Here is a 26,848-nt window from a genome sequence, read left to right on the forward strand (position 1 = left end):
TTAGAACAGATTGAGTGGACACCAAAGGTTCAGGTTTTGGCTGATTAGCATGGACCATTAGCCTCTATTGGTAGATTCAGTAACTACACCATCTGGACCCAAAAATCATATTTCTCTATTGAAGGTTGTTCCAAAGTAGGCGTTTGTTCTAATGGAATACATCTGTTTGCAAGCAAACATGTAAATATTTGAAATATAGCATTATATTAGATGATTTCCTTATGTACTGTATGTCATTTCATATTTCTTGTCACCAGTGTCAATATCACACACACACGAAGAAAAAAAAAACACTGCCTATTATTTTCTGTGTAAATACATATTTCTTCTCATTAAAGTTACAGAAGTGATTTAGTCAATAGCAGTGAGAGATTTTCTTTTGATGTTTGATTAACATGAATGACAGACAGCAGGAATATTAGTCTGCTGTCACTTTAAGAGCTGCCCAGCTCCAATATACTGTTACACATGTTTTCTTTCTTAGCTGTTTGCGACGTCTTAAGACCTAAATTACTATGTTAACAAGAGGTGCATTATGACATACAGGTGTGTATTTAACTGTTCAAAGTCTATAAAGATTAAAGAAAGAAAAGAAAAAAAAACGTCTTGACATGCAAAATGATATAGCAAAATTATTTCTCTTTCGGTGCTGATTGTGTTTCAGTGAATCTATTATTATTATTGCCTTTAAATTGGTGTCATCATCAATTTCTTGCAGCTCCAAAGTAATTAGACACGTTGTTTTCATTGAGATTTCAAATCACCTGTGCCAGCCAAGCAACTGGCATTGAGATGAATGAGTATGTTAAAATTGTCTGTACTTTTTGCTTTGTTTGGGTATAACATTTGTTTGGGACTTACATGGCAGATACAGTATACTTGAATAAAAATGGGGTGGCAGCACTCTTGGCAGGGTTACATCTTGCTTTCCTTCTGCTCTCTGTCTGTAATAAATGACAGTTGGTCTTTCCTTTAACTATTGACAGTGTGCCAGATCATGTCCAAGGGGGTTGTGGCGGTCCTGGGTCCCTCTGCCAGCCCAGCATCCAACTCCATCATCAGTAATATCTGCGGAGAGAAAGAGGTGAGTGCTGGCATTGGCTCTCTTTTGTCATGAGCGCAACATACCAAAGCCCAGATCATATTACCAAGTAATCATTCATATCATTACCGTAATGACCCGTGTGGTCAGTGACACGCTCTAAAAATGATCCCTAACCACAGCTGATGAACACAACAACCAAATGGCAGGCGTTAAGCCATGACTACAGTGTACAGCTGTAATTAATAAATACATAAATGATTATTGACACATCACGCTCAGCAATCCCACTGTTCTGAAGTCAACTTTCCTATAAGCATTTGTTCTGCCGCTGGCAAACATGAAGACATAAGCAAACAGACTAAGTAAATTACTAAGGGAAGAATTAAATAACGCGGTTTAACAGAGAATTTATATTGATTAATTGTCGCCGTGATGCAGACTGAATTGTTTGGAGCAGTTTCTCGCTCCGTCAGACAGTAAAGTTAACTTTCAAGCACAGAGAACAAAAAGAGACCTGGATGAAGTGAAATATTTTCATTCAGTCGCTTGAAACCAACTGCCAGCTCATCCTATCTTAATTCCAGTTGTGCTATGTTAATGCTTTAATGTCTTTTAATGGATTTCTAGCTGACATAATGTCGTCACAAGTCAGTGCAAAATTATATGTGGATTTTCTTCCAAAGCAGCAGTCAGAAGAATATATTACTGTCACACAGGTAATGAATAATGCAGCTTGAAACAAGTTTACTGTGTGTACTCAACTGACTAAGCATCACTCCTTAATGTCTTCATAATTCATAATCAGTGGCAACTTGCCTTCCAAAGTGAGCAACGTGCATAAATATTCATAGTCACATCTTATAAATGACTGCTTAGGTCATAGATGAGGCCTTGTGTAATGAAAGTTTAAACGTTTACATCAGCTATATAATACACCTCGATGTACGCTCTAGCGGTTAATAAACAGAACTGCTTGCGTCTTGCGAAGAACATTGTAGCCGGAACTACTTCTCTCTGTTTTATGTCTATGAAGAATCACAAAGGTACTGGGTTACTCCGCAGCGGTACCCCGAAGCAACCTAAAATAGTCCGAATATAAACACTTATTATAGGTGCACCCTAGTGATTCAGAACAAGCTAAAAACACGGTTTGGAAAATAGATTCATGGTGTACTCGCTTATTATATAAATGCTTCTACATTTTGAACACAAACAAAGTTACGGACCGATTGGTTATTTTTTACCGGGAGCGATGGAGTTTCTGCAAATGGCAATAGGACACTGGGAGGAGCCAGAGGGAGCTTTGATTTTTTTCACAGATTATCTGTCTCATATTCTACTGTCAGGACATAATGACAGGTTTAACAAGTATGTAAAAAATAATTTTTACAAAAAGTTACCTACTGCAGCTTTAATAGATAAGATTGATTTTCTTGCATAGTTGTATGTCGCAGCGTGTCACAATTAAATCTGCAACACAAGTATACCTTGTGCTCTCAGTTTTGCCAACAAAAGGCACTTAAATGGACATTAGTGTAAACAATTCATTAGCCGATGCTAATAACTATAGCTGGTTACTTCATTAACTAGTTGTTGCAGTGAGATTGGGCTAATAGCATCACTTGCTATACTTCTGTCTGTATCAAAATTGTCAAACATTTTAACATTTCAACCGTAAGTACACGATTTAATTAACACAACCTGTACAAATACATTAGGCTAACAATTATTTTGAAAATCGAAGTCATTTTTCAGATAGGTATAGTAGCGCTAAAGGAAAAGAAGAAACAGTGCATAGTTTCCAGTAGCTAGTTAAAAGATGTTCAAAATGCTAGTGTGCTTTCACTGGAACATTTTGGCTACTTAGCTGTTCATCTTGACTATGTTCATCATGGTCTGGCACACACACAACACACACACACAGTCAGCATCTGTCCAGCCTGAAGGCTTAAAAAAATAAAGTACGCCATATCTTCTCATTGACATATGAATAAAGCAGCATGAGCTGCAGGGCTGTGGTCATTCTCTGCATGTATGACTGGCTCGATAAGGATCTTTGCGTGTCTCCAGTGAGGCAGTAGCTGGGTTGGAGATGCAGAGAGCTGAACATATGCCTGGGGCCTGTTCTGTTCACACAGATAAGCAGCTGTCACAGCTGTCATGCTCTCCAAAACATATGATACTGTATGCTGTATCAGGCAGAGCATGATCCCGCTCGTGATTGTGAGGCTGTGCTGTGTTTCTGCTGACATCTGCTAGGGTCCAAAAGTCATTCCTGCAGAGGGCCAAAGGCTCTGCTTAATCTTACACTGTTTTGATCGGCTTTACTTTGCCTTTTATTTTGACAGAGTCTGACAAACATATTAAGTGGCCAAAGTTAATGAGTGAATAAATCATAAATCAGATATAACTTAATATGTCATTATAAAGTGTGCGTAAAATCTGCACACATCTAAAACTGAAACAACTTCACGACGACTTGATTTTATTGATCTGAAATTGTTTCAAAATATTGAAACTGAAAGTAAAGTTAATTTAATAATCACCAGCTGAGTTATATAAAACTTTAAATGCACATAAGGCAGTTTTTATATTAACCTTTTAATTAAATACATTAATATGTTGTTGAACATTTTAAAAAGGGGCTGTAATGACAGATTTATTTAAACATACATTAAATAATGAAGTTAACATGATAAATATGTAATATACTGCATATGTGTAGTAAAATGTGTTCTTTCCTAACTGATGAGTTTATAGACATTAATGGCTTTCCTGTGGATAAGTGCATGTGGTTTACAAGTTTTACTGATGTTTTTATTTTATTTTATTTTTGCACATCAGCTGAAAACATCACATACTTAAAGGTCTTGGATCATCATAAACTAGCTCTGATTTGAAAAGGCTTTTGCCATTTTTATGCAGACTATGCATCAGATGACACTGTTAGGCTTCTGTCAGGTTTTGTGAGATTTTGAATATGGCGGTCCTGACTGTTTTGGGTCTGTGTCTCCAGTACAGGATTGGTCAGCTGTACATGATCAGCAAGCACAGTCATGAGCAGAGCGAGAGAGGAGAGGGTGTGGAGGTGGTGCAGAACGAACCGTATGAGGACCCCAACTACGGCCCGGGACAGTTCACTGAGAAACGCATTTATCTCAACAAGTGAGTAACAACTGCCATCAATCACTCGTCCAGACAAAAACACCTCTGCACAGTCTCTAGGTATTTCAGTTAAGAGTGTGTGATACTAGACTCAAACTGTATTAGTCGATCAACACACACACTAACAGTCAAAATTTGGTGCTTAATTATTATTAATTTTAATGGGTCCTCAGTTAATAATAATGCTTCTGTTTACTGATGTTGAAAAATTAAACCTAATATATTTTTTTTTCAGGATTCTTTGGTGTATAAAAAGTTCAAAATAACTAAATCTTTTGTAACACTATAAATTTCTTTACTTTTTGATCAATTTAATGCATCTTTGCTGAATATAAATATTAATATATTTTTTACATTTTACTTTATTCTTTTGAATGGTAGTGTATCTCAGTTTCCGCAAACATATTAAGCAGCACAACTGTTTTCAACACTGATAATAATAAACATAATTATGTTTTCGGAAGGATCATGTGACACTAAAGACTGAAGTAATGATGCTGAAGAAATTCCATTTAAAAGTATATTGCAATAGAAATGTTTATTTTAAATTGTAATGCCATTTTTACAATATTACAATATAGTTTTTTACTGTATTTTTTTAATAAAATAAATGCAGCCTTGTTGAGCAAAAACACAAAAAACCTTAATCATTCCAAAGGTCTGACCGGGAGTGGACATTATACATTTGAAATAAAACATCATTTGTTAACATCATCACTTACGTAGCCAAACCCTAACATGCCTTTTAACTATCAGCCATAAAGTCCACTTTGCCAATGTTCAGGCCGAGATCCAACATATAAACATGCATTTCTATCAACAAACTCCTGTCGCTTGCTTTACATGACATTTTAATGAAATTTAGAGGTTTAGATCTGATAAACTGACCAGCAATGGAAGCTCATTCATATAATGTCAGTCTCCTTGAACAGAGCTACCGAACACACTAGAAATGAGTGCAAAATACGACTTGTGATGAGAATCTGTCCTTGACTTTATAGCGTGTCTGCTTTTACTGCATGAACTGGGCGCATGCTCAAGGCTTCTAAAGCACGAATGCACTTGGTAGCACTTTATTTTACAGTCCTGTTCCTCTTGTACATACTATGCACTTATTATAGTAATAACAATAACTATGTAATAACTAGGTACTAACCCTGAAACTCCCCCCTAAACCTAACCTTACCCCATGTTGTTACCTTGTATTACCAGAACTTTATAAGATAAATACACTGTAAGTACACTATAAGTACATGTAAGTACACGTTGACTTTGCTCTTCAGCTGATGTCACCTACACTGTTTACTTTTAGCCAAACTGATGAATGGATAAAAATAAGGCCCTGCCCTACATTTTCTATTTCCGTTTACTATCTGCAAATCTCTCTCTTTTCCCAGGTCTTGGTAGTCTCTTTTATAGATGTTTTTATAGAAGTACATTGACATTGAGCCTCAGTTGGGGTCAATGCAGTCCACAGGAGATCTTCAATTCATTCTCAGTCTCTAAGCGGCTGCTAGTTTAACAAGAATTAGCAAGGGCATGACTCGAGACCCAAACACTTTCCCAAAAATAGCCAGTAAATGGATTCAGGACATCGTCCCGCAAGACACTGTCCATTCTGGCCACTGATAAATCAATCGCTCCTGCAGATGTGTTTTTGGAGAGACGCTTTATTGAGTTGAGGCATCAGTCCCCCAGGACCAGGCTGATTAAACCGTTGCTCCGCGGGTCATGATTGGCTGAGAGGTGGTCATGACATCACTAACAGCTAGTTTAGACCCATGCCAAAAGATGTTGGCCTTCTGTGAATGTGTTAATTTTATCACATTGTTTATCACATGTCTGTGATCCAGACTTTTTCGGCTTAATGATTCAGAAAACTCGCCAGTTCATCATTGTAACCAGTGCTGTTATTGGTAAACAAAACTACATTTTTTGGTAAAATTTGGTAATATTTTGGTAAATCAAATACATTTTTTAAATGTTGTAAAATATAATTATTAGATGAAAAACTTATTCAATTAGAAATGTTGCTCAGCAGCTAACTGAAATAAATAGGTGTAAAATAAAGTACTGAAATTAATAAATGTGAAATAAAACAATGCATAGTCATAATAGAAATATTAAGACCAGTAAAAATGGCAATCTTTCAATGAATAACATTAGGGCTGCCCTAAAAAAAATGTAAAGCTTAATTATCATACAGAAATGATACACACACACACACACACACATATATATATATATATATATATATAACTAGAAAGTCTGTAGCAAATTATAATGACCTCCTGTCAAGAGCTGAAGATACAAAATAAAAGCTAATTCAAAATGTTAATAACTACTATAATAGTATATTAATAATGCTAAAATTGTTGCAGCCTCTCTACTGTTCTTCTTGTACATAGCCAGCTGACTATTGTTTTTAATCAGATTTTTAAACAGACTGATTTAAATGCTATTTATAGGCAGATCTGTGTATTTCTTCGGTTCACTTTTGCTAGCACATCCACACTAGTTGTCATAGTACCGGGGCAAACTTGCGTAGCTTCACCATGCGTGAGACTTTAGCAATACATGTTATAACAACCACTGATTATTTTCCTTCGGGAAGAGTATCCAAATCTGAATTTGCTGCAGACAACAGTGTAAGGAACAGAAAGGGTGTAATGCCTTTTGGTAATGTTCCGGTGTTAAGCAAAAAGATATGACCCCTGAAAAAAGCATTGACTGGTGGAAATGTGTCCACAGGACTTTTCAAGAGGACCGTTACCTTGCTAACGTCAAGTCGTTTAAGAAGGGAAGAACTGGACATGCTCTGTGAACTTTACATCCTTAACATGTCTGTTAAAAATTTTAATTGGCCATCCAAGATGTAGATGAGTTTGTTTCTTCATCAGAACAGATTTGGAGAAATGTAGCATTGCATCACTTGCTCACCAGTGGATCCTCTGCAGTGAATGGGTGCCGTCAGAATGAGAGTCCAAACTGCTGATTAAAAACATCACCATAATCCACACAACTCCAGTCCATCAGTCAGCATCTTGTGAAGCAAAAAGCTAGTCCATAATCCATAATGAAACAAATTAAACTTGAAAAAGCAGTATTTCAGATAGAGGACTCTATTTGGGCAGAAGTGATGGTTGAAGTTAAAACTTCTTAAATTATGAATTTGTTTCTTACAAACACAACTTCACAAAACAATGTGTGGATTGCTTGTGGATTATTGTGATGATTTTATCAGCTGTTTGGACTCTCATTCTGACGGCACCCATTCACTGCAGAGGATACATTGGTGAACAAGTGATGCAATGCTACATTTCTCCAAATCTGTTCTGATGAAGAATCAAACTCATCTAAATCTCGAATGACCAGAGAGTAATTTTCAGTTGAACTATTCCTTAAGGACACATTAAATTCCTGTTGTTTTTATCAATCCCTCACATTATATGAAAAATAAAAACAACAAGACCACTTAAGTTGGCTTGGATCAGGCAAATGTATTTCATGTTCAAGCAGCAAAAAAAATGAAAAATGGAGTTGCTTTTGTGTTCATGAACACAGCCTTAAATACACCTGGTGGGACAAATAATTATGACTACAGAGAGACAGATTTTGTTTTATGGTATTTTTAATTACACGCACCCATAAAAAAAAAAAGCTTCTAACCTTTGACCCCGCATCCGAGGCTCAGACTATATTTAGTGTGAGCGCTTCAATAGCTCAGCATTTGCTTCATAAAACAATGACTCACATTTTCAGCATTTCTATTAGTGTCTACAGATGGGTGGGTGAACAACAGCTTTTTTTATGAGCTTAAAAATATCCTTTTTTACAGTAGGAAACCTACAGTAGCCGTTACAACAAATGAATTAAAAATAATTCCCTCAAAATCCCAAATCTGTGTGATCTCTAGATGATGAAGTAAAGATAAATCAAGACTTAAATGGGATAAAAGACAGGCGGAGGAGCAAAGTAGAGCACACACGAGAACACAAAAGAAGGAACAGAGAAAATGAGAGAGTATGTGGGGAGGTTGAGATGTGCGTGGGTCGGGAGACGGCTGAGCTCCCGCTTTTACAGCATGTGTAGAATTGGAGATTTGGCTGTGGGAAGCTGTACCTGCCTTTTCGCCCACAGGCCACCTGCTTGTGCGCCCGTGTGTGCCATGCTGCTTCTGCAAGCTGTAGCCGTGCTTCGGGATGAATTCTGACATCTTTTGATTCACTTCAGACTGAAACGGATGAAAAATGGACGGGTTTATGCATTTGGAAAGAGCTGGGAAACAAAACCAGTCCGCCAGATAAATGTAACATAATTGGGTTTAGTGCAAATGGAGCAGCGCCCGAACATCTCAGTGTGAGCGTAGGCTCGTTTCTCAAAACCCATTAGCATTTTACCAGCCCCCAGGATGAGGTTTGCATCACAGATGTGCCGAGTCATGCACCAGCAAAATGTGCAAGGCCTGCATAAAATGATCTTTTATTCCCGCTGCTCAGGCTTTTGGGACTGGCACCCGTCCCAGTTTCATCCACTCTGCATCTGCTTTATTCAGGACACAACTGCGGAAAGGTGTGAGAAGAACTTCATCTCCATTGGCTTAGTACATTAAGATGAAAATATATCATGATTCCCCAACACACCATTGATTTTATTGGTTATCGACAAGGAGTAGTTCACATCCAAAACTCCAAATTCTGTGGTCATTTACTCCCCCTTGAGATTATTGAGACACGGCATTAAAAAAACAACTGTACCTGCCTTTAAGTTTGAAAACAGCAACACTCCCACACATATATTATTCTTTATTTTAGAATAAGTGCAGTGCATTAATATTAGTACTAGTCTTTTAATAGTCTACAGATTTTTCTTCAAATAGAATCTCACTTGGAGTTTATTTCACGTGAATATATGGGAAAAGGAGAATCAACAATGTCACAAAAGCTATCATTTAAGGTATTGTATTTCATGTGTCTCCAGTGGCTGGTATCCTGAGTTGTCTGTTAGTGGTCGAACAGTGAGGGTGTTTTTGCAGCTGCTCTTAAAGAGGATGAGTTTTGGCAGCGATTAAGGAAACCTGATCTCAGATCAGAATGAAAGCGCATCTTCGTCCCTGAGCGGCCATCACTTCGTCCTCGCTGCAGCTATTAGTCTGTCATTACTACTGTTATTGCCGCCGGGGGACGGGGCTTTTGGCACTCTCCACTTTCTCCTCAATACTTTCCCTTCCTGCTTTGTCTCTTTCAGCAAGCTGCCCAGCTGGGCCAGAGCTGTGGTTCCCAAAATCTTCTATGTGACGGAGAAAGCGTGGAATTATTATCCCTACACCATTACGGGTAACTACAGCTACTTACCTGCAAGCACACAGTGCCATTTAATTGGTTAAAATAAGAGTGCACCCAAAAATATAAAATGGCTGAAAATGTTCCAAGATGAGTGCGTTTCCTCACAGAACAGATCCGGTAGAAATGTAGCATTGGGTCACTCTGCAGTGAATGGGTGCCGTCAGAATGAGATCCTAAACAGTTCAAAACTGACCGACATATATTGTTTCGGACTGTTTTCTCCTCTAAAAAGTGTTCAGTGCATATTTCTCTCTGGATTCAGACAAGATTACTTTTTCACCGGAGGAAGAAATCGTATGAATAGAGGACTCGTATTTTAGTCGGAAGCAGCTTAGTATTTTCTTGATGGATTTGTTTCTTAAGCCTGAATCTTAAGAAGCATCTTTTTGACACACTGAATTGCAACAGTTATTGAGCAAATGCTTTAGAAATTACACTAAATGAAAGGATGTGTGCGTGCATGATAAACACACACACACACACACACATTACACATCCCTGTAGAACTGGAGGTCTTTCTGTGATTGAATGTTTAATGGCTTCAAGACTGCCATGTGTTTATTGCCATGACCTTTAACATGAAGTCTCTCTCTCTCTCTCTCTCTCTCTCTCTCTCCCCGTCATCTTCTCGATCCACACCATTGGCTCAGAGTATACAGTAAGTATAGCTTCTTCTTCTTCCCGTATTTATTTGCGTGCTTGAAACTCAAAACCAAAATCTCAGAGACAATTCCAATGCTCCAACAAAATGTGCTATTAAACACACATAATGGCTCATGCTCTTGTTTAGCATAATAGATTCATTGTGTTGATGGTCATTAGAAGTGTAGCAGGTCAATGCTAATAATGTTTAACACAGACAGACACTCTGAGGGTACTGATCTCCCACAATGCACTGCTCTCTGTTTGACTCTAATTGAACTATGAATGCTGGGTCATTAGTGTGTGTTTATGTGTGTCTTAGTAATAAATGTGTAAGTGAGACATAAAACTTACTTTAGGGATTATATAACATTTTAACATCTATTCAAATTGAAAACGGTTCTTTTAAATTGGAAAAATATTGAACAGTAGTGTGTATTTAAATCGATATGGCGTGTGGTGTGTCTTAGGCATTTTATGTTTAATGGAGTGTTCTGACGTTAGCATAGCAACATGCTAACACCAAATTCCATTGGAATCAGTAGTGAGTCTCGTCTCCTGTGTGTTTCACATGAAAAGCATTGCTGTTAAGAGTGCTTTCAATCACTCACCATTTCTATTTCAGGTTCTATTTCAATTATCTTGTCTATGTAGGCAGTTCACATCAAGCTCCTTAGGATTCAGAACAGAGCTACAGTGTCTGAAAGCTGATTCCCCTTGACCACCAACCATGTTGTTATGCTATCCCAGAATGCACTTATGTTGTTTTCCCTTTCTGTGCTGCAATATAATTAGAGTCCATTTGAAAGCTAGGCAGACCAGGTGTCTTCAAGCTCCTTGGAGACCATATTAGGTTTCACGGAAAACCTCGTTCTTATTCGAAGGAGCAATATACATTTTAACGCCTCAGGACTCCTCTGAACCTTATGAATATATTGAAGGTATAAGGGATTGGGACCTTTAGGGCTATTCACACAGAATGTGTTTTTGCATGTAAAAATGGAGTGAAAAAGCAAACGTTTAACTACTTTTAACTTTAGCGCTGCATTTTTAGAGCACTTTGTCATACACAGGATGCTACAAAAGACATCAAATCGGTGTCCATTTAGGACGTTTAAATGAGAAAAACAATGAAAAAAGCATCATTCTGTGTGAACCGGGGTAATGCATTACGACTAATACGAGTTACGTTATCAGATTACTTTTTCAAGTTACTAGTAACGTATCGGATTACATTTTCAAATAAGTAATGTAAGTTTTCCAGTTTATTTACTGACAGCTCTTCTGTCCCCGTGTTAGCACGGGGCTTATTCATTTCAACTTTGGTTTTAAAGAGCCCCTTACAGTTGCCAAAAATATAACTTTTGGGATTGTGTTATTACAAAAAACAAACAACAACAACATATAAGCAAGACCAGCCCTTGTGACCAAAAGTTACGTGAAATTAATGTAATGGATTACCCTCCACAAAAAGCAACTAAGTAACTCAATTCGTTACATTTTTATGCATTACTTTTAAAAATGACTACAGTTGTTACATGGTCTATAAAACGGGCGTTCACCCATTTCAGGAAAGCTGTGGCTACACTTATCCAAATGGTGTTTCAATATGCATTTACACTTAAATGTATATGTTCCAGAATTTCTAATTATGTATCTGAATTGCAACCCTCCATTTGGATTGAACACATTAAGTTTATTTGTTTATAAGTTTGTTCAGTACAATTAGATGGAAATTATATGTGCAAATCAGGTGCATGAATCTTCGATTAATTTTTTTGAGTGCCGCCTGGAAACTGCTGAAAGTCAACAGCAGCAACACGACAGGTTGGTTTAAATGAGCGGTGGAGACGGCTGGAGGATTAAAGCTTAACTTAAGCTGGACGGCAGTCAGTGGATCTCTGCGTGCCGTATCTGTACCTAGAGATGAATGAGAGAGCTCTTCATCAGAATACTATTATCATAATCAACCATATGCCAGGAACAACAGGAGACAAACTGCTCAGATGACAGCAGTGGTTGATGAGAAAATCCCAAAGGATGAAAAAAAAAAAAGAACAAAATGGAAATTTCTGACAGTCACATTTCAACTCTGTTTGAGCAGCACTGAAAATTACTCATTTATTGGCTGACTGATTATATAGACTATATATATTTATATATATATATATATATATATGTATTAGGGGTGTAACGATACGCGTATTCGTATTGAACCGTTCGGTACGAGGCTTTCGGTACGGTACGCGGTACGCATTACGTACCGAACGGTTCGTTGGACTAATTAATTATATTTGGAAAATAATAAAAAATTGTGAAATATAATGATATGCGTTTAACAAGGTAGCCCAATAACCCAAACGACGTAACAGGCAACGCCCCTGAAACCCCCGAAGAAGAAAAAAACACCATCTTATATGTTTATGTTAGGCTACTCATTCAGGCGCTCGCTCACTCAGCACGCGCTGAAGGCTCGTTGAAAAATGGCCAATGCGTTTAACAGACCAGAAATAGAAGATCCTCCAATAACCAACAGGTCTGGTGTTTGGGTGCACTTTACCTGCACTTTATTAGATAGAAGAACTGTTATAAATAGAACGTATGCACGGGCAGTTTTGATAACTCCACCTACTTTGCTCTTGGCATAGTGCAGCGCAAATCGCGTTTTATCTGAAGTGCAACGCTGAGCCCAGGGTCCAGCACCGCGCATACCGCGTCCTGTGTGAAAGACCCTTTAGCCATTTTTTATTTCATTTTACTGAGTGAGTGAGCACCTTACTCTGTAGTGGAAACACTACACTACATATTGACACACTCAATATAAAGAGTTATAGAGGTCCACATAAAAAGTTACATCTTTGTATTTGTTCATAACTACTACAACAATATAACATTTGCATTTTTTTTTATAAGGAGCTGTTTTTGTTTTATACAGTATGCTGCTAAGAAAACACCATAGAAGATGGGTAAAGAATAGCTCCATCATTGTTCAATGTAAAAAAAAAAAAAAAACATACTTTGTTTTTTTTTTTTTAAATCAAGGAAATGTATCTGCCAATTTTTTCTTTTTGCTGTATCTAAAACGTACCGAACCGAACCGTGACACCAGTGAATCGTATCGAACCGAACCGTGAATTTTGTGAACCGTTACACCCCTAATATATATATAATTTTTTTTGTCCTTGTGTTAAGGGAAAAGCATTTTTTTAAGAGCTTGACTCTAGGTTAGCTTCTTTTAAACGATGAGCTACAGTCTCAGAGAGCGAGACAGCTCCCTAGGTTTTGAAACAGAGCTGTAACTCAACATCGCCTTGAGGGTTTGCACCCATAGATCTGCTCTTTGTTCTTCTCCTCGATCTCTTCGACCCTTCCCCCAGTGCTACAGCACTTCCTCCCTCCATCATTACGTAACTCGACTTCTATTGATCTCCATAGCAATTGCGGGAGCAGTTCTTAATCTAATCAGGCAGCAGTGTTGGGTCTCGGAGGGGCTACGGCTTCAGGACGTGTGGGAAGGAGGCCAGGGAGGCTGTAAATCCAGCGAGGCAGGAAAGAGCTCATCATTACAGCAGAACGTCATTGCCCTGCAATGCACCAGATCTACTGAGAGCATGCTTGTAGTGTGTTCATGAATGAGGCTGGGTCGAGGCTTTGACCCCTCTTGATAGATGTCTCAGATTAGTCTAAATAGAGTTAACAGTCGCATTTGTGTGTTATTTTTCCCTAATTGTCTGTCGTTTCATCATATGCAAAGGTAATAATTACTTAAAGCAATAGTTCATCCAAAAAACAAAATTTGCTGGAAATGTACTCGCCCTCAGATCATGCAAGATGTAGATGAGTTGGTTTCTTTATTAAACTTGGAGGAATGCTGCATTATGTCACTTGCATCCTCTGCAGTGAATGGGTGCCGTCAGAATGAGTTCAAACAGCTGATAAAAACATCACAATAATGCACAAGTAACCCACATGGACTCCAGCCCATCAATTAACTTATTTTAAAAAATGAAAGGTTGTGTGTTTGTAAGAAGGAAATCCATCATTTATGATGTTTTTAACCTCAAACCATTGTTTCTGTCTAAAATACAAGTCCTATGTTCATAATACATGCCTTCTCCAATGAACAAGTCATCTCTTCTGAATCAGGAGAGAAATATGCACAGATTAAGCAGTGTATACATGTAAAAACAGTTTTAAAGTAATAAGTCAGTGGATTTTGATCATGTGAGAGTACAACAAATACTTCAAGTATCCAAATACTTTCTATGGTGGCTGTTTTTGCTTAATTCAACACATTTCTTGACACATTTAACTTTTTTCCTCTTCTTTAGTGCTCTTTCCTGCCAAAGTTTTCCATCCACGTTGAGACAAAGTATGAAGACAACAAAGGCATCAATGACAATGTATGTATACTGCATGATTTCATTGTTCCTGGTCTTTTCTCAATTGTCTTTCATCTCTAAATCTTTTCTGTAAAGTGTGAGCTTTTGATTGTGTGGAGTGAGAGAACAGATGAAAATAAAATGAACTAGAAATCCCAGTCGGTTTTAAGATTGCAGAACAATTTGTGGCATCACTAGATTTAGTGTGCTTATAAAACGTTGTAGAGTTGTGGGTCTGCCCCTGTTTGTTTATTACTTTTGATTAAATATTCATTCATTCATTCATTATTAAGGGAATATTTCACACAGAAATGAAAAAATAGCTAAAATGTCACCCTCTGGCAATGTAAGCACCATGAGTTTGTTTCTTCATCAGAACAGATTTGGAGAATTGTAGCATTACATCACTTGCCCACCAACGGATGCTCTGCAGTGAATGGGTGCCGTCAGAATGACAGTCTAAACAGCTGATAAAAACATCACAAGTAATCCACACAACTCCAGTCCATCAATCAATAATATGTGCAGATCAAGCTTTAAAACAAATATGTCGCCGGATTTTGATGTAAGAGGGCAACTGCGTTATTATGGGTTATGGGCTTGTGTTTTGGCCCGAAATGACAATTGAAAGTTAAACATCTCATTAATAGACTAGTATCTTATAAACATGCAGATTTTCACTTTTAAAAGAAGTTAACTGATGGACTGGAGTGGCACTGAGTGGAATATTGTGATGTTTTTATCAGCTGTTTAGACTCTCATTCTGACGGCACCCATTCACTGCAGAGTATCCATTAGTGAACAAGTGATGCAATGTTAAATATCTACAAATCTGTTTAAAGAAGAAACAAATTCATGGTCTGAGGGTTAGAAATTTTTCAGCACATTTTCATTTTTGGGTAAACTATTCCTTTAAAGGGATCATTCTCCCAAAATACTTGTCATTGGTTAGTCACTTGGCTTTCAAGCTCTAAAAAGTGAATAAAACAACAGTATAGTAGTCCATATGTCACTCACAAATCTCAATCACACTTGTGCATATTCATACACATTTATGATGCATTGTTGTAGTTTTAGTGCTCAACAGAATCTGGAGCAAAGAGCAGCTTTCACATTCTGATAAGCATCTACTGAAGAAAGAAACTCATGCAGGTTTTAAACCAAATGAGGTTCAACAAATATCTGAACTTTTGGCTGAGCCATTTCACTAATAGAAGCTTTTCAGAATTTTTGACTTTCATAACACTGTGAATCTAAGTGGAAGAAACCCATTAGCCAAAAACCACTTGAGATTTCAGATGGGATTTGTCCTGGAGAGGTTTCTGGGTGAGTTGGACTCTCTAATAACGCTGGCCTGCAGTCAGTCTGAGAGCTTACATGCGTCAGGACCGTTCCAGTCTGTCTGAGCTTCTGTTCGAGTCTCGGCAGGGAGAGAAATCAGTTGTACAGAGTGATGGGATGAAGTACTGACAACCAAAATTATCGCTCAAATTAACTGTAATTAAAAATGGAATTGTAAGGGAATTGCAAAATATATGTTCGGAGAAAATATCTTGGAATACAAAATGTTGTATTTTCGTACCATAATAGCCTAGTGGAAAACAAGACAAGAAAAAGACTGATTGCAGACAAAGTGATTGAATGAAATCTGAATGTGCTTGTGGCACTGTAAAGGAGAGGTGTAGGAGCCAGGTAGCATCTGTTGGGAGGTTGTGGGGTGCCGGTTGGTTCGCCACAGGGATATTTCTGCATCTGCAGGTGAGAAATAACAGAACGCTGCATTCTTTCACCATATGTGTTTCATGCTCAGTTGAGATGCCAACACATGAGCAGAAAATAGTTTTATCACCCATCTCATTCTATTGGCCATGTGCCGTTGATTTGCCCTGTCCATGGTGCTGAAACCAAAGCATGAGGGTCGGACCCTATCACCCACACAACATTAACATGGCATCTTGTGAAAATATGAAAATTATTTTATTTTTGCATCATTATACAGTATTTAAAAAAAAGGTTAATAATTCTTCAGTCCACATGTTCTTGACTCTAGAGATTTGTTTTGCAGCAATGATTTTGAAAAGCTTATGCAAGTATGTATGTATTTGAGTCCAGTGATTAATTCTATTGCAGACGTGCATCATTCTAGCAGCCTAAGACCCTGTAAATACTACTTTGTTTCCAGGCTGCCAGGTACCTGTGCATCTGACTCGAGATTGACGATTTTAAGCACTTTGATGTTAAGTTTGCCTTGTGTTTGCCTCGCATAAAAATACATTTTATCCTGAGCATGCTTTTTTCCTACCAAAACAGGTTCTCCTGCTTAATTTCTTTGTATCTTGCACCATATATCCTTCTATTTTAACAAGAAGCCCAGTTCCTTCTGAGGAGAGACAGCATGATGCTCTGGTGTTTTTGAGGTGTGGGTAGTGCTAGATTTGCTTTATATCACTCTGAATATCACTTTGCCCTATAAAAGCCTTTTTGCTTTCATTTGACCACAAAATCTTTTCCCACATCACAGATGGGACACCATTAAGCCATTTGACCTGCTCCAAACGTGCTTTCACATGGTTCTTTTTAAAGTAATGGCTTCTGTTGAGCCACCTGTCCTGTACCAGCCCTGTGCTATTGATGCAGGTGGCTGGAGGGAAGTGGATGAAAAGATGAAAAAAAAGAGATTTGTGATGTCAGCCAAAAAAAAAAAAAAAAAGAAAATAATTACAATTTGCTGAGATTATAAAGACACTTTTATTTATTTGGATTATTAAAAAACAGGAAAACATTAACACAGTAAAGCGTTTTAGTTTCATGCTGGTTTTTACGTGCTTGTTAGATTAGAAATGGTGAATGCGGTTTACAGGTTTCATAGAAAGAGATCGAAGTGCGCCAAAAGAGTCGCTGTAAAATTTAATACTTTAAAGGGATAGTTCTTCCAAAAATTTAGATAAGCCCATGATTTACTCACCCTCAAGCCATCCTAAGTGTATATGACTTTCTTCTTTCAGACGAATCCAATCAGAATTGCATTAAAAAGATATCCTGGCTTTTCCAAACTTTATAATAGCAGTGAATGGGTGTTATTTTTCAATAGTCCAATGGAAGTCAAATATAGCACATCCATCCATCATAAAAGTACTGCACACAGCCCCGGGGGGTGGGGGGGTAGGGGTTATATTTTATCACTCTTTTTTTGTTGAAAAAAAATATATAGATATTTTGGACGTGGATTTTTTATTTTTATTTTTTTAACTAGATTTATTATTTTTCTGTCAACCATATTCCATATTGACTTAGTCACAATTAGTGTTTAATAATGTTGGTGTTGTCTCACCTTTGTCCTTAGTCACGGATAAAAGGTTGTCAATGAATATGATAAGTTATATTTTTCATTAATGAAATTACCTTTGGAACTAGGAAATGCACCAAAAAATGTTTTTTAAAGTGTAATTTCTTTAACTTGACAGTGTGACACACCTGATGTATTTGTGCTCACTGAGCATTTAATTACAAAACCATAAGCAATAATGGGGAGTTTGTTCTTCCCTTCCTGCTGTATCAGCTTCCACTTCTTTCCACTTCTGTTTTGGAAGGACTTTCCACTACTAGATGCATGCAGGGAAGTTTAGGCACCTGACGTTTGGTCATGGGGTCGGTCTTATAGTTCAGAGCGTGGACTTTGTGCAGGCCATTCAAGTTTATCCACACCAGACTCCGTAAATCATTCTTATGGACCCCACTTTTTTTGCTCAGTCGACCACTGTCACGCAGCAGGTACAAGGGCCACCACTTAATAAGATACTTGAACCCACCCCCTCATTTGTCTCTTGTTTTTTGCACCTGTAGGACTCCTTCTGCATCTGTAGGAGAAGACGACACCGATCTTTGATCTGTATTGCGCCTCCTCATTGCCATATTTCTGATGTTTTCCCTAAATTTGAGCCATGTTGGCTGCTTTGAAGTTTAAACAGCGTGCTCCAGCGTGTATTAGCCTGTGTTACAGCAGGACTCTAATTTAATGTTGCTTATAAACCACCATTGGGATTTAGAGTATTTAAGAGTTTGTTCTTATATTGTGTTCTTCGGCTTTGATAAACAAGCTTGTCCAAGTCTCATGCTTTGACTCTAATTCGTGCTTTTGAACATAATTCATAAGTTAAGGCCTATTTTATTTATTAGAGCCACCATTCAAGTCCTTTTCAGATTTCCCCTTTTTTCGTCTTCCTCTCCATCCCTCTTGATAAGGTCCAACATACCTTATTTTATAAAATATTCAGCTACTCTGTCATGTCATCCCCTTTCATTCTTTGCTTTACAATTTCAACCCATCCACAGCTAGTGCATTCTCCTTTGTGTCTACATTTTTAAAATAAAGAGGTTTTATACATTTATCTCTATGTCATCCCTGAAGCTTACTGTCGGCTGGATAGGAACAGAATTACAATGCAGTTGGCAAACCTGCACCGGTGGCAGACAACAGGAGAGCCGTTCTCTCACCTGAAAGCACCTGATCCCTTGAAGCAAAGCGCCCTCACCCATTAAAGTCTTTGTTAGGCTGCAAGCACTCAGATGAGTGGCAGCTTATGCAATACACGCGCTGACATGGACTCGCGCATAGATCGAGAGCTCCTTCTTGTGGACGGCGTGGAGTCTGCAGCCGTAGAGTCTGCTGAAGAGTCTTTACTGTTACCCACTACAGAAAGACACGGAGTCATATACTGGTGACAAATGAACAAGCTTGTGTTCATGCTGAGAGTCATTTGCTGCAATAAAGCAACCAGAAGTCAGTGTCAGTGAGAGTTGATGATTTATGATGGTGACAAGTTAAGCAGCTAATGTGGTTCAACATCCGCCAGCATTCAGATGGAAAGAGATCATTGACGTAAAATGACCAACAACAGTTTACTTAGTTCAACGTAAAGTTGAACCTCTCAAACCTTGAATAATCCCGATCATTAAATCAGTCTGGGAACGTGTAAAGCATGACTTAAAGTTTTGTGTGCAGTAAATATCAGACTCTCGGACTGTGGGTGTGAGAATAACTAAAAATACAGCAACTTTGGCCACTATCCTGCAGAGTTAAGCTCCAATCCTGATTAAACACACCTGGACCAGCTAATCAAGGTCTTCTGGAGTGAGTTGGACACCCCTGAGTGAATCAGATAATCTACTACACACAAATGCAATGAGCCAAAAGTGACCAGGTGTTCTGTAGTTGCTTGGTTTCTAATTCTGTCGTGTTATGTCACTCAACCCATAGTAATATATATAATCCGTTCCCCATTTCTGTATTTTACAGATCAAATATTTTCTGATTGTGAATGTTGCATCTCACACCATTGTTGCTTTCAGTGTGGACAGAGAAAGGAAACTTGTTACATCACGTCTAATTTGTGATTTTGTGAAGTACATCCTGACATTTTTAGTAGCAGTGGTAGCTGGTAGAATTATTATCATTTTTTTTAATAATAATTTTCTCTCTAACATCCTCTCATTGTGCTCTAGATCTTTGATAAAGTGCTCCGAGATGAAGAAACGGAGGTGTGCTTTATTGACATCGCCTACGATGAGATCCCCGAGCGCTACTACAAGGAGTCTGAGGCAAGATTTTTCTTTAATAAAGCATAAATATATAATCCATTAAAGAAACGATAAATAATTTATAAGCAATTCAAATGAACAAAGTATAAATTTCCCCTCTAAGGTACAGTATGTGCTCATATTCCCCTCCAATATTTATAATAGAAAAAAAAACAAAAGAGTTTGGGTGATTTTAAAACCAATACTGAATTAATAATTTGCCCCTGTTGAGATCTCTTTTGGATACATGCAAGACTCAGAATTACCTCTCCACTGTAACGCTGCAGTAATTAATTTTCCCAGACTGTCTTTCTGCTCCTGCAGAGGTAAGCTTAGACAGATGAGAGGAGTGCAGTGTTATCTTTCTCTGACAGGAGCTTGCTGCTATCTAAGAATCCACGCCAGAAGTGGCTCTGTTTGAGGAATAGAAAAGCAGAGGTGGAATTAGATGTGGAAAGGAAAAAAACAGCTGCAGTGCTGGGAATAAGTGATCACTCTAGTCCTCATTTAAACAAATAAAATAATTTATGTCATAGTAAAAAACCTCAGCATTGATTCACAGTCGAAAAGAATCAGAAAAACAAAACATTTTTATTGATCAGAACAAGTTATTGCACACGCTATCACATGAAGTATACTTTGAACAAAGCATTCACATCAAAACTGAAGTATACTTTGTGCTTAAGTGTATCAGTGTTGGTCAATTCAAGGTCAGTTTGAGCTGTTTAAAAAAAACATAATTCTACTTTTGTCACATAGCATTTAAAGCTTAAGTCATTGGATAAAAAACAATGAGATTCCAGGCTACTGCCATTTGATATGAATGGATATCTTTCTCTAGGTATTCTTGCGTAGGTGAGATTACTTTGTTGTCTATTAAATAACAAGGTCTTTGTTCAGTAATGCAGGCAGAAATATGTTAATACCAGATGATATTTGGTTGTCAGAGGGTGAAAAGAGTATTGAGTATCATCTGCATAGGAATAATGGGTGAAAGCTCTGAGAGGTGATAATTTTGCAAAGTGATTTGGAGAGTAAAAATGGGCCAGGTACTGAACCCTGTGGAACTCCGGTGGGTAGTTGGTGTGTAGAGCTCTCACTTCAAGTGCTTTGCCCTCCAGAGTGATTAGAGCAAAGTGATGTTACATTTTAAATAGAATTCACTCTCAATTTTTGTGCATAAATAAAGATGCAGTATGCTTTCGGGTGCTCCATCTAGAACAGGATGACAGGTACAGGTTAAACACTGTAATACTGGATACAATTTTTTATGTAAATACGGCATGTACTAAATGATGCACTGTAATTATATTATTAGCAGCTGTAAATAAAATTTAAAATCGTATATATATTTAGTTTTTGTGCAGAAATTTGCCACCAACCAGAACTCAACTAGAACTTGGACATGTTTACAGTGCGAATATCTAAGAATGTATATAAAGTATAATTTATATTTATTATTAACTGTAAAATTAGGTATCCAATTGTCAGAGCCATTGCATGTGTTGGTTCATGTAATTTTCTGACCCTGAGTCCCACCTCTTCTTCCAGTCATCTCCTGTCTTCGTTCTATTCTGCTATGAATAAGTCTTATAAAGGTTGAAATGAGACCATGTGGGCCATTTTATTTCCATTCCCATCATTTTAATTTTACTTCCATTCTGTATTTCCACTCCAGGACCCAAGATACTTTAAATCCGAGAAGACAACCCGAGGTTTGCTGAAGGAGGGCTGGAGGGACACACAGGATCCCATCATGTGCTCCTATAAGCTAGTAACAGTGAAGTTCGAGGTGTGGGGACTTCAGACACGTGTGGAGCAGTTTGTTCACAAGGTCACTTTCACCCCTCTACATGCATATCCCGGGCGAGCCCCCTAAAACCCCAACCTTGTGGTTACTCTCATGGCACATCATTTAGATTATAGAAGGATCTGTCTATCCAGCTGTACTTACCATGATATCATCTAGCAGAACAAGTCCCTGGATAATCTTTGTTGGTTCTGGAACAATATTCCTGTCAACCAATCAGATTTAAGCTTGGGTTGAGTCAGCTTTGTGAGCAACATTTCATTTAACTGTTAATTTCCCTCTGATCGTAGGATTATTGTTAGCATTGGGGTTAGGGAAGATTAGGATTATGTTCATTTGACAAATAATTTTCCAGGACCAATAAAAGAACAAGGAAGACATCCATTACACGTCTACTTGGCAACATGAGAATCACCATATATTTTTACCTTTCTTTCTTTCTGTAGGTGGTGAGGGATGTGCTGTTGCTGGGTCACAGACAGGCTTTCGCTTGGGTTGATGAGTGGATTGGTAAGTTTGGCATTGACCAGCCAGTCATGCACTCAGCCTTCCCCTCAAATTGCTGTTTATTCATCTTTTTACCTTTATTTGCAGATTATTTTGTTTTGACTCTGCCCCAGAGTCATGGCTAACAAACCTCACAGATGACGAAAAATGTTGTGATCCATAGCTCACAACCGTGTTAAAGGGATAGTTCACCCAAAAATGAAAATTAGATGTTTATCTGCTTACCCCCAGGGCATCCAAGATTTAGTTGACTTTGTTTCTCCAGTAGAACACAAATTATGATCTTTAGCTTCGGTCGTTCCAGTCTCTCAGCCGTAAAATGCATGACAAATGGTAACCGAATCTATGAGAGATAAATCCAAATTAAACCCTGCGGATTGTGATGATACATTGATGTGTAAAGACACAAACGATCGGTCCGTGCAAGAAACTGAACAGTATTTATATTGTTTTTTTTACCTCTGATTCACACAATGTTCGAACTGTTAGAAATCTTGTGAACGCTCTTCACAGCAGCAGGTGCATGAGGCTTCTTCTTCTTCTGTTTATGGAGGATCACATACTTATATGTTTATTACTGCCACCTATCTCTCAAATGGACCATTGACACTGCTAATTGAGATTGTAGATAGAGTGTCAGTGGTCCACTTGAGAGATAGGTGGCTGTAATGCACTTATAAGTCTCTGATTCGCCATAATGCAAGAAAAAGCTTCACAAAGTTGGTGCTCTGAAGTGCGTTCACAAGAGTTCGAACAGTTTTACTCGCATAGATTCTGTTACTATTTGCCATGCATTGTACAGCTGAGAGACTGCAACAACTGGACCTAAAAATCATGATTTGTGTCCTAATGAAGAAACAAAGTCACCTGCATCTTGGATGCCCTGTTGGAAAGCAGATAAACATCTAATTTTAATTTTTGGGTGAACTATCCCTTTAAGTGTCCCGAGTCACTGCAAGAACAAATAGACAGAAAAGATATGTTTCAGTTTAGAAATGCAGCTCTTTGATGTTGTTCTTCGTATTCTCATCAAGGACCTTGACCATACCGATTAGATTAGATGACACAAAAAGTGTTCAGATTACTAAAAAGAAAGCAGAGCAGTTTTCTCCTCCCCCCCAAAAAAGAGCATCTCTTTTACTTTAGTTGAGCACATTGTGTTCTCAGAGAGCTCTTAAACGTGCAGCGAGTGTGAAGGAGGAGGAAACAATGGTCCATTGAGTTGTTGAATTAGAGCAGGGGTCTCCAATCCTCCTCCTGGAGGGACTCCTTTCAGCAGAGTTTAGCTCTGGCCCCAATTAAACACAGCTAATTAAAGTCTTCAGAATCACTAAGGTGTGATGGAGCTAATCTCTGCAGGAAGGTGGCCCTTCAGGACACCCCTCACCACCATCATGACATCATTAACCAGGTTTTGACAACTAAGAAAGCCAGCTATAAATAATAGCCAAACAAAAGGTCAAAGACAAAATATTTTACTGTAGCTTGTTAATGGAAGCCTAGTGAATATTGGATGGAATATGATTTGGATTTGGTTAATCCAGAGGTGACAAACTTAACATCTGGAGGGCCATAGTCTCATTTAAACACACCTGAGACCTCTAAGACCTCTAAGACTACAGGTGGATGGATTTAAGCAATGTGGGAACTATGCTCTTTAGGACTGTTGCCCTTCAGGATCTGAGTTTGACACCACTGGTTTAGTCCAATATAAATGACATTAGTGATACCCCACTAATAAAAATGCCTTTGCTTTGGCTGTTTAAAGACATGACAATAGAGGAAGTGAGAGAATATGAACGAGCCACTCAGGAAGCCACCAATAAGAAGCTGGGAACCTTTCCGCCAGCAATTTCCATCAGCGAGACGCCCCTAGCAGCCTGCGCTCGTAGCGGCCCGTCCAGCGCTCCCTCTACACCCCTCTCCACTGAAGCTCCAGACTTCCTTTCTGTGCCCAAGGACAGACAACGGAAGAAGTCCGCTCCGGAGACCCTGACTCTTCCTGACCCAGCACGGAGAGACTCTGCCTTCCGCCTTCCCAGTCTCTTTTCCTGGGGTCCCAGCACCCCGCAACCCGAGTAAACCTCAGTTCTGGCCTTAATTTCTGAAAACATGCCCCAGTAATTCGTCTGTTTGACACAATCAAATCAGTCTCTCTTTAAATACTGAGAGATACTTAGTTTCCCAAACGCGTGCACACAGAGTGGCTTCTCAACCTGTCCAACCTCATGTTTTCACTGGGAGTTAATTTACAATAGGCCAAAAAGTGCATTCTGACATACAAAAAACACGTTACAGATCATTGTTAAAAATATCTCAGGAGTTGTCCCGTTGATAGACAAAGCTGAATCTTTTCAGATATTTTTTTTCTTCTTCTTGCCGAGCCATTTTTCCTACATATGTTGAATATGGATAGGATTTGTAGCCACTGTTGTTTTGCTGTAGTGGGGTAGTTAACGGTATATTCTGCTCTGTTAATATTTCAGTTGTGATATTATGTTAACGTGACTTGATCCTCAGGCTTCTGAATTTCTCACTCAAATTAGTGTTTGGACATGTACTGTAAAAATCTTGTTTATATGAATCTAGGGTTCAATTTGATAGTGGTTTCACTATGCTCTTGTCTTTAACTTTGACCAGTCCCATTCCCATGTACTCAGAAAACCAAGTTAACCCAATTTTACTGACCTGGCACTTTTGCATGGTCTGTTGTTAGACGACACGAACTGGAACTTGTCTGTACATACTGTAGTTTACCTTCATAATATATTTGATAGGTTGCTGAGCATCTGCCATGTAACTGAGTATGCTGTTCTACATTATATGTTCTTGGTTGGGATTAATGTGATGCATTATTATCCATGAATATGAATTAAGTCCTCAAAGAATGCTTGACGAGTAGACTGTTGTATAATCTTTGAGCTCTAAGGAATGTTTGCTGCTGCTGGCCAATGTATACTTTGTAAATTGAAAAGCTCTTGTATTCTTGCTGGTTCCTGCATATCTGTTCTTTCAAACTTAAGTACTCTTTTCTAAAGGATTCAGAAATGCACATGCCAAATCTTGGGAAACCATGCTTTTGATGTCAACTGCCATTTGTGAAATTAAAGCATTTGCTATCCATTGGGATTTCTACTTCATTTTAGTTTCAGCAAACCTGTTGTGTCTTTGCCATTGATGGTGCAAAACATGCTGTGTGAGTTAAATCTATGCTTACCAGAAATGTTAAGTGGTATACATTGAAGGGATGCATTATAGCACCGTTCATGTTTTTAATAGTTAAGATGCAATGGCTTTTCCTCTTATTCTAAAGGTCTTCTTTACTCTGAATGACATTTAAGTCTAAATGATGATAGAATTTTATTTTTTGGTGATTTGTCAATTTAACTTTCATCCTAAAAATCATGAAGGTTAGTATAGGTCTGTTACTTTAATTAATTGTCTAATATTGTCTGAAGTTGATTGCTTTGTACTTAGCATTTTAAAATATCACCACAGCAAGAAATATATTAGCAGCTTATTTTGGGACTTTATTCCGGGACTGGGTTGTTAGCAAACACAGAGTAAGAGATTTCATGCATAAGTGCATAAGATGGCAATAAAAAGGAAATATTGAAAATATTTAAATGCAAAAAAAAAAAAAAAAAAAATTAGTAATGCGGTTCAGAAACATAAACAGTTTTTTAAAGTGGTTAAAAAAATAGATAATAATGATTAAAGAGTCACAGTTCTGATTTTATGGAGATGGAGATTAAGAGGACTAAATAATTAAAGTCCAGCATACGTCACCAGAGATAACTTTATCACTTTTTTTACCGGAAGATCCAGTGATGACGTTTTGATTAAACATTACGATGTCATAAAAAAAATACAATTCACGCATGGTCAAACTGTCCACAATAAGATCCATAATATGCATTTAGAAAAAAAGACGGGGTGATTTTAAATTTCATGCTGCTTTTATCATGCAATTGAATGTTATAGACCTTATGGACTTTTATTTTGAAGTTTGAATTGTATTGCTTTTATTTTGAAATCGTGTTTCCATAGCAGTTGTTTACACGCTTGATATGCGAACATAGTGTGTGCTATCTGAGATCTGAGACATCAGTTTAATCCTAATTAAGGACCACGTTCATGCTTTGGAACATTACATCTGGATGATAATTAATTTCTTGAGAAAGACACGTTAGCAAATGGAAGTAGTGGTGTTGTTTACAGATAGGTTAGCCTGGTTATTCTGTTTAACTGCATTGTATTAATTCATAGTTGCATTGATTTATTATCTGAACACATAATATCAATATGTGATGGGTTAACAACTCATCACGCCATGGCTCATAAAGAAAAAATAAGACGAAGAAGCCTATATATG

At 37.9% G+C, this 26,848-nt stretch overlaps 1 protein-coding gene across 1 annotated transcript; it reads left to right on the plus strand.

The window, feature by feature from the left end:
* The first annotated feature begins 997 nt into the window (after positions 1-997).
* On the plus strand, positions 998-25,596 carry LOC113054500 (cytoplasmic phosphatidylinositol transfer protein 1-like). Its single transcript, XM_026220098.1, has 9 exons — positions 998-1,084; positions 4,062-4,210; positions 9,458-9,546; positions 10,206-10,213; positions 14,529-14,600; positions 20,082-20,177; positions 21,835-21,990; positions 22,413-22,476; positions 24,242-25,596. The coding sequence occupies exons 1-9, from the start codon at positions 998-1,000 to the stop codon at positions 24,553-24,555; spliced, it is 1,035 nt and encodes a 344-aa protein (XP_026075883.1). The 3' UTR covers positions 24,556-25,596.
* The last annotated feature ends 1,252 nt before the right edge of the window (positions 25,597-26,848 follow it).

Source organism: Carassius auratus, chromosome 3 (assembly GCF_003368295.1).
Source record: "Carassius auratus strain Wakin chromosome 3, ASM336829v1, whole genome shotgun sequence".
In the NCBI taxonomy this organism is placed as follows: domain Eukaryota; kingdom Metazoa; phylum Chordata; class Actinopteri; order Cypriniformes; family Cyprinidae; genus Carassius; species Carassius auratus.

Coding starts and splice junctions, on each gene's coding strand:
- LOC113054500 (XM_026220098.1), top strand. CDS start 998: ATGTCCAAGGGGGTTGTGGCGGTCCTGGGTCCCTCTGCCAGCCCAGCA. Junction 21,991..22,412: donor TGGAGCAGTTTGTTCACAAG/GTCACTTTCACC, acceptor TTCTTTCTGTAG/GTGGTGAGGGATGTGCTGTT. Junction 22,477..24,241: donor TTGGGTTGATGAGTGGATTG/GTAAGTTTGGCA, acceptor GGCTGTTTAAAG/ACATGACAATAGAGGAAGTG.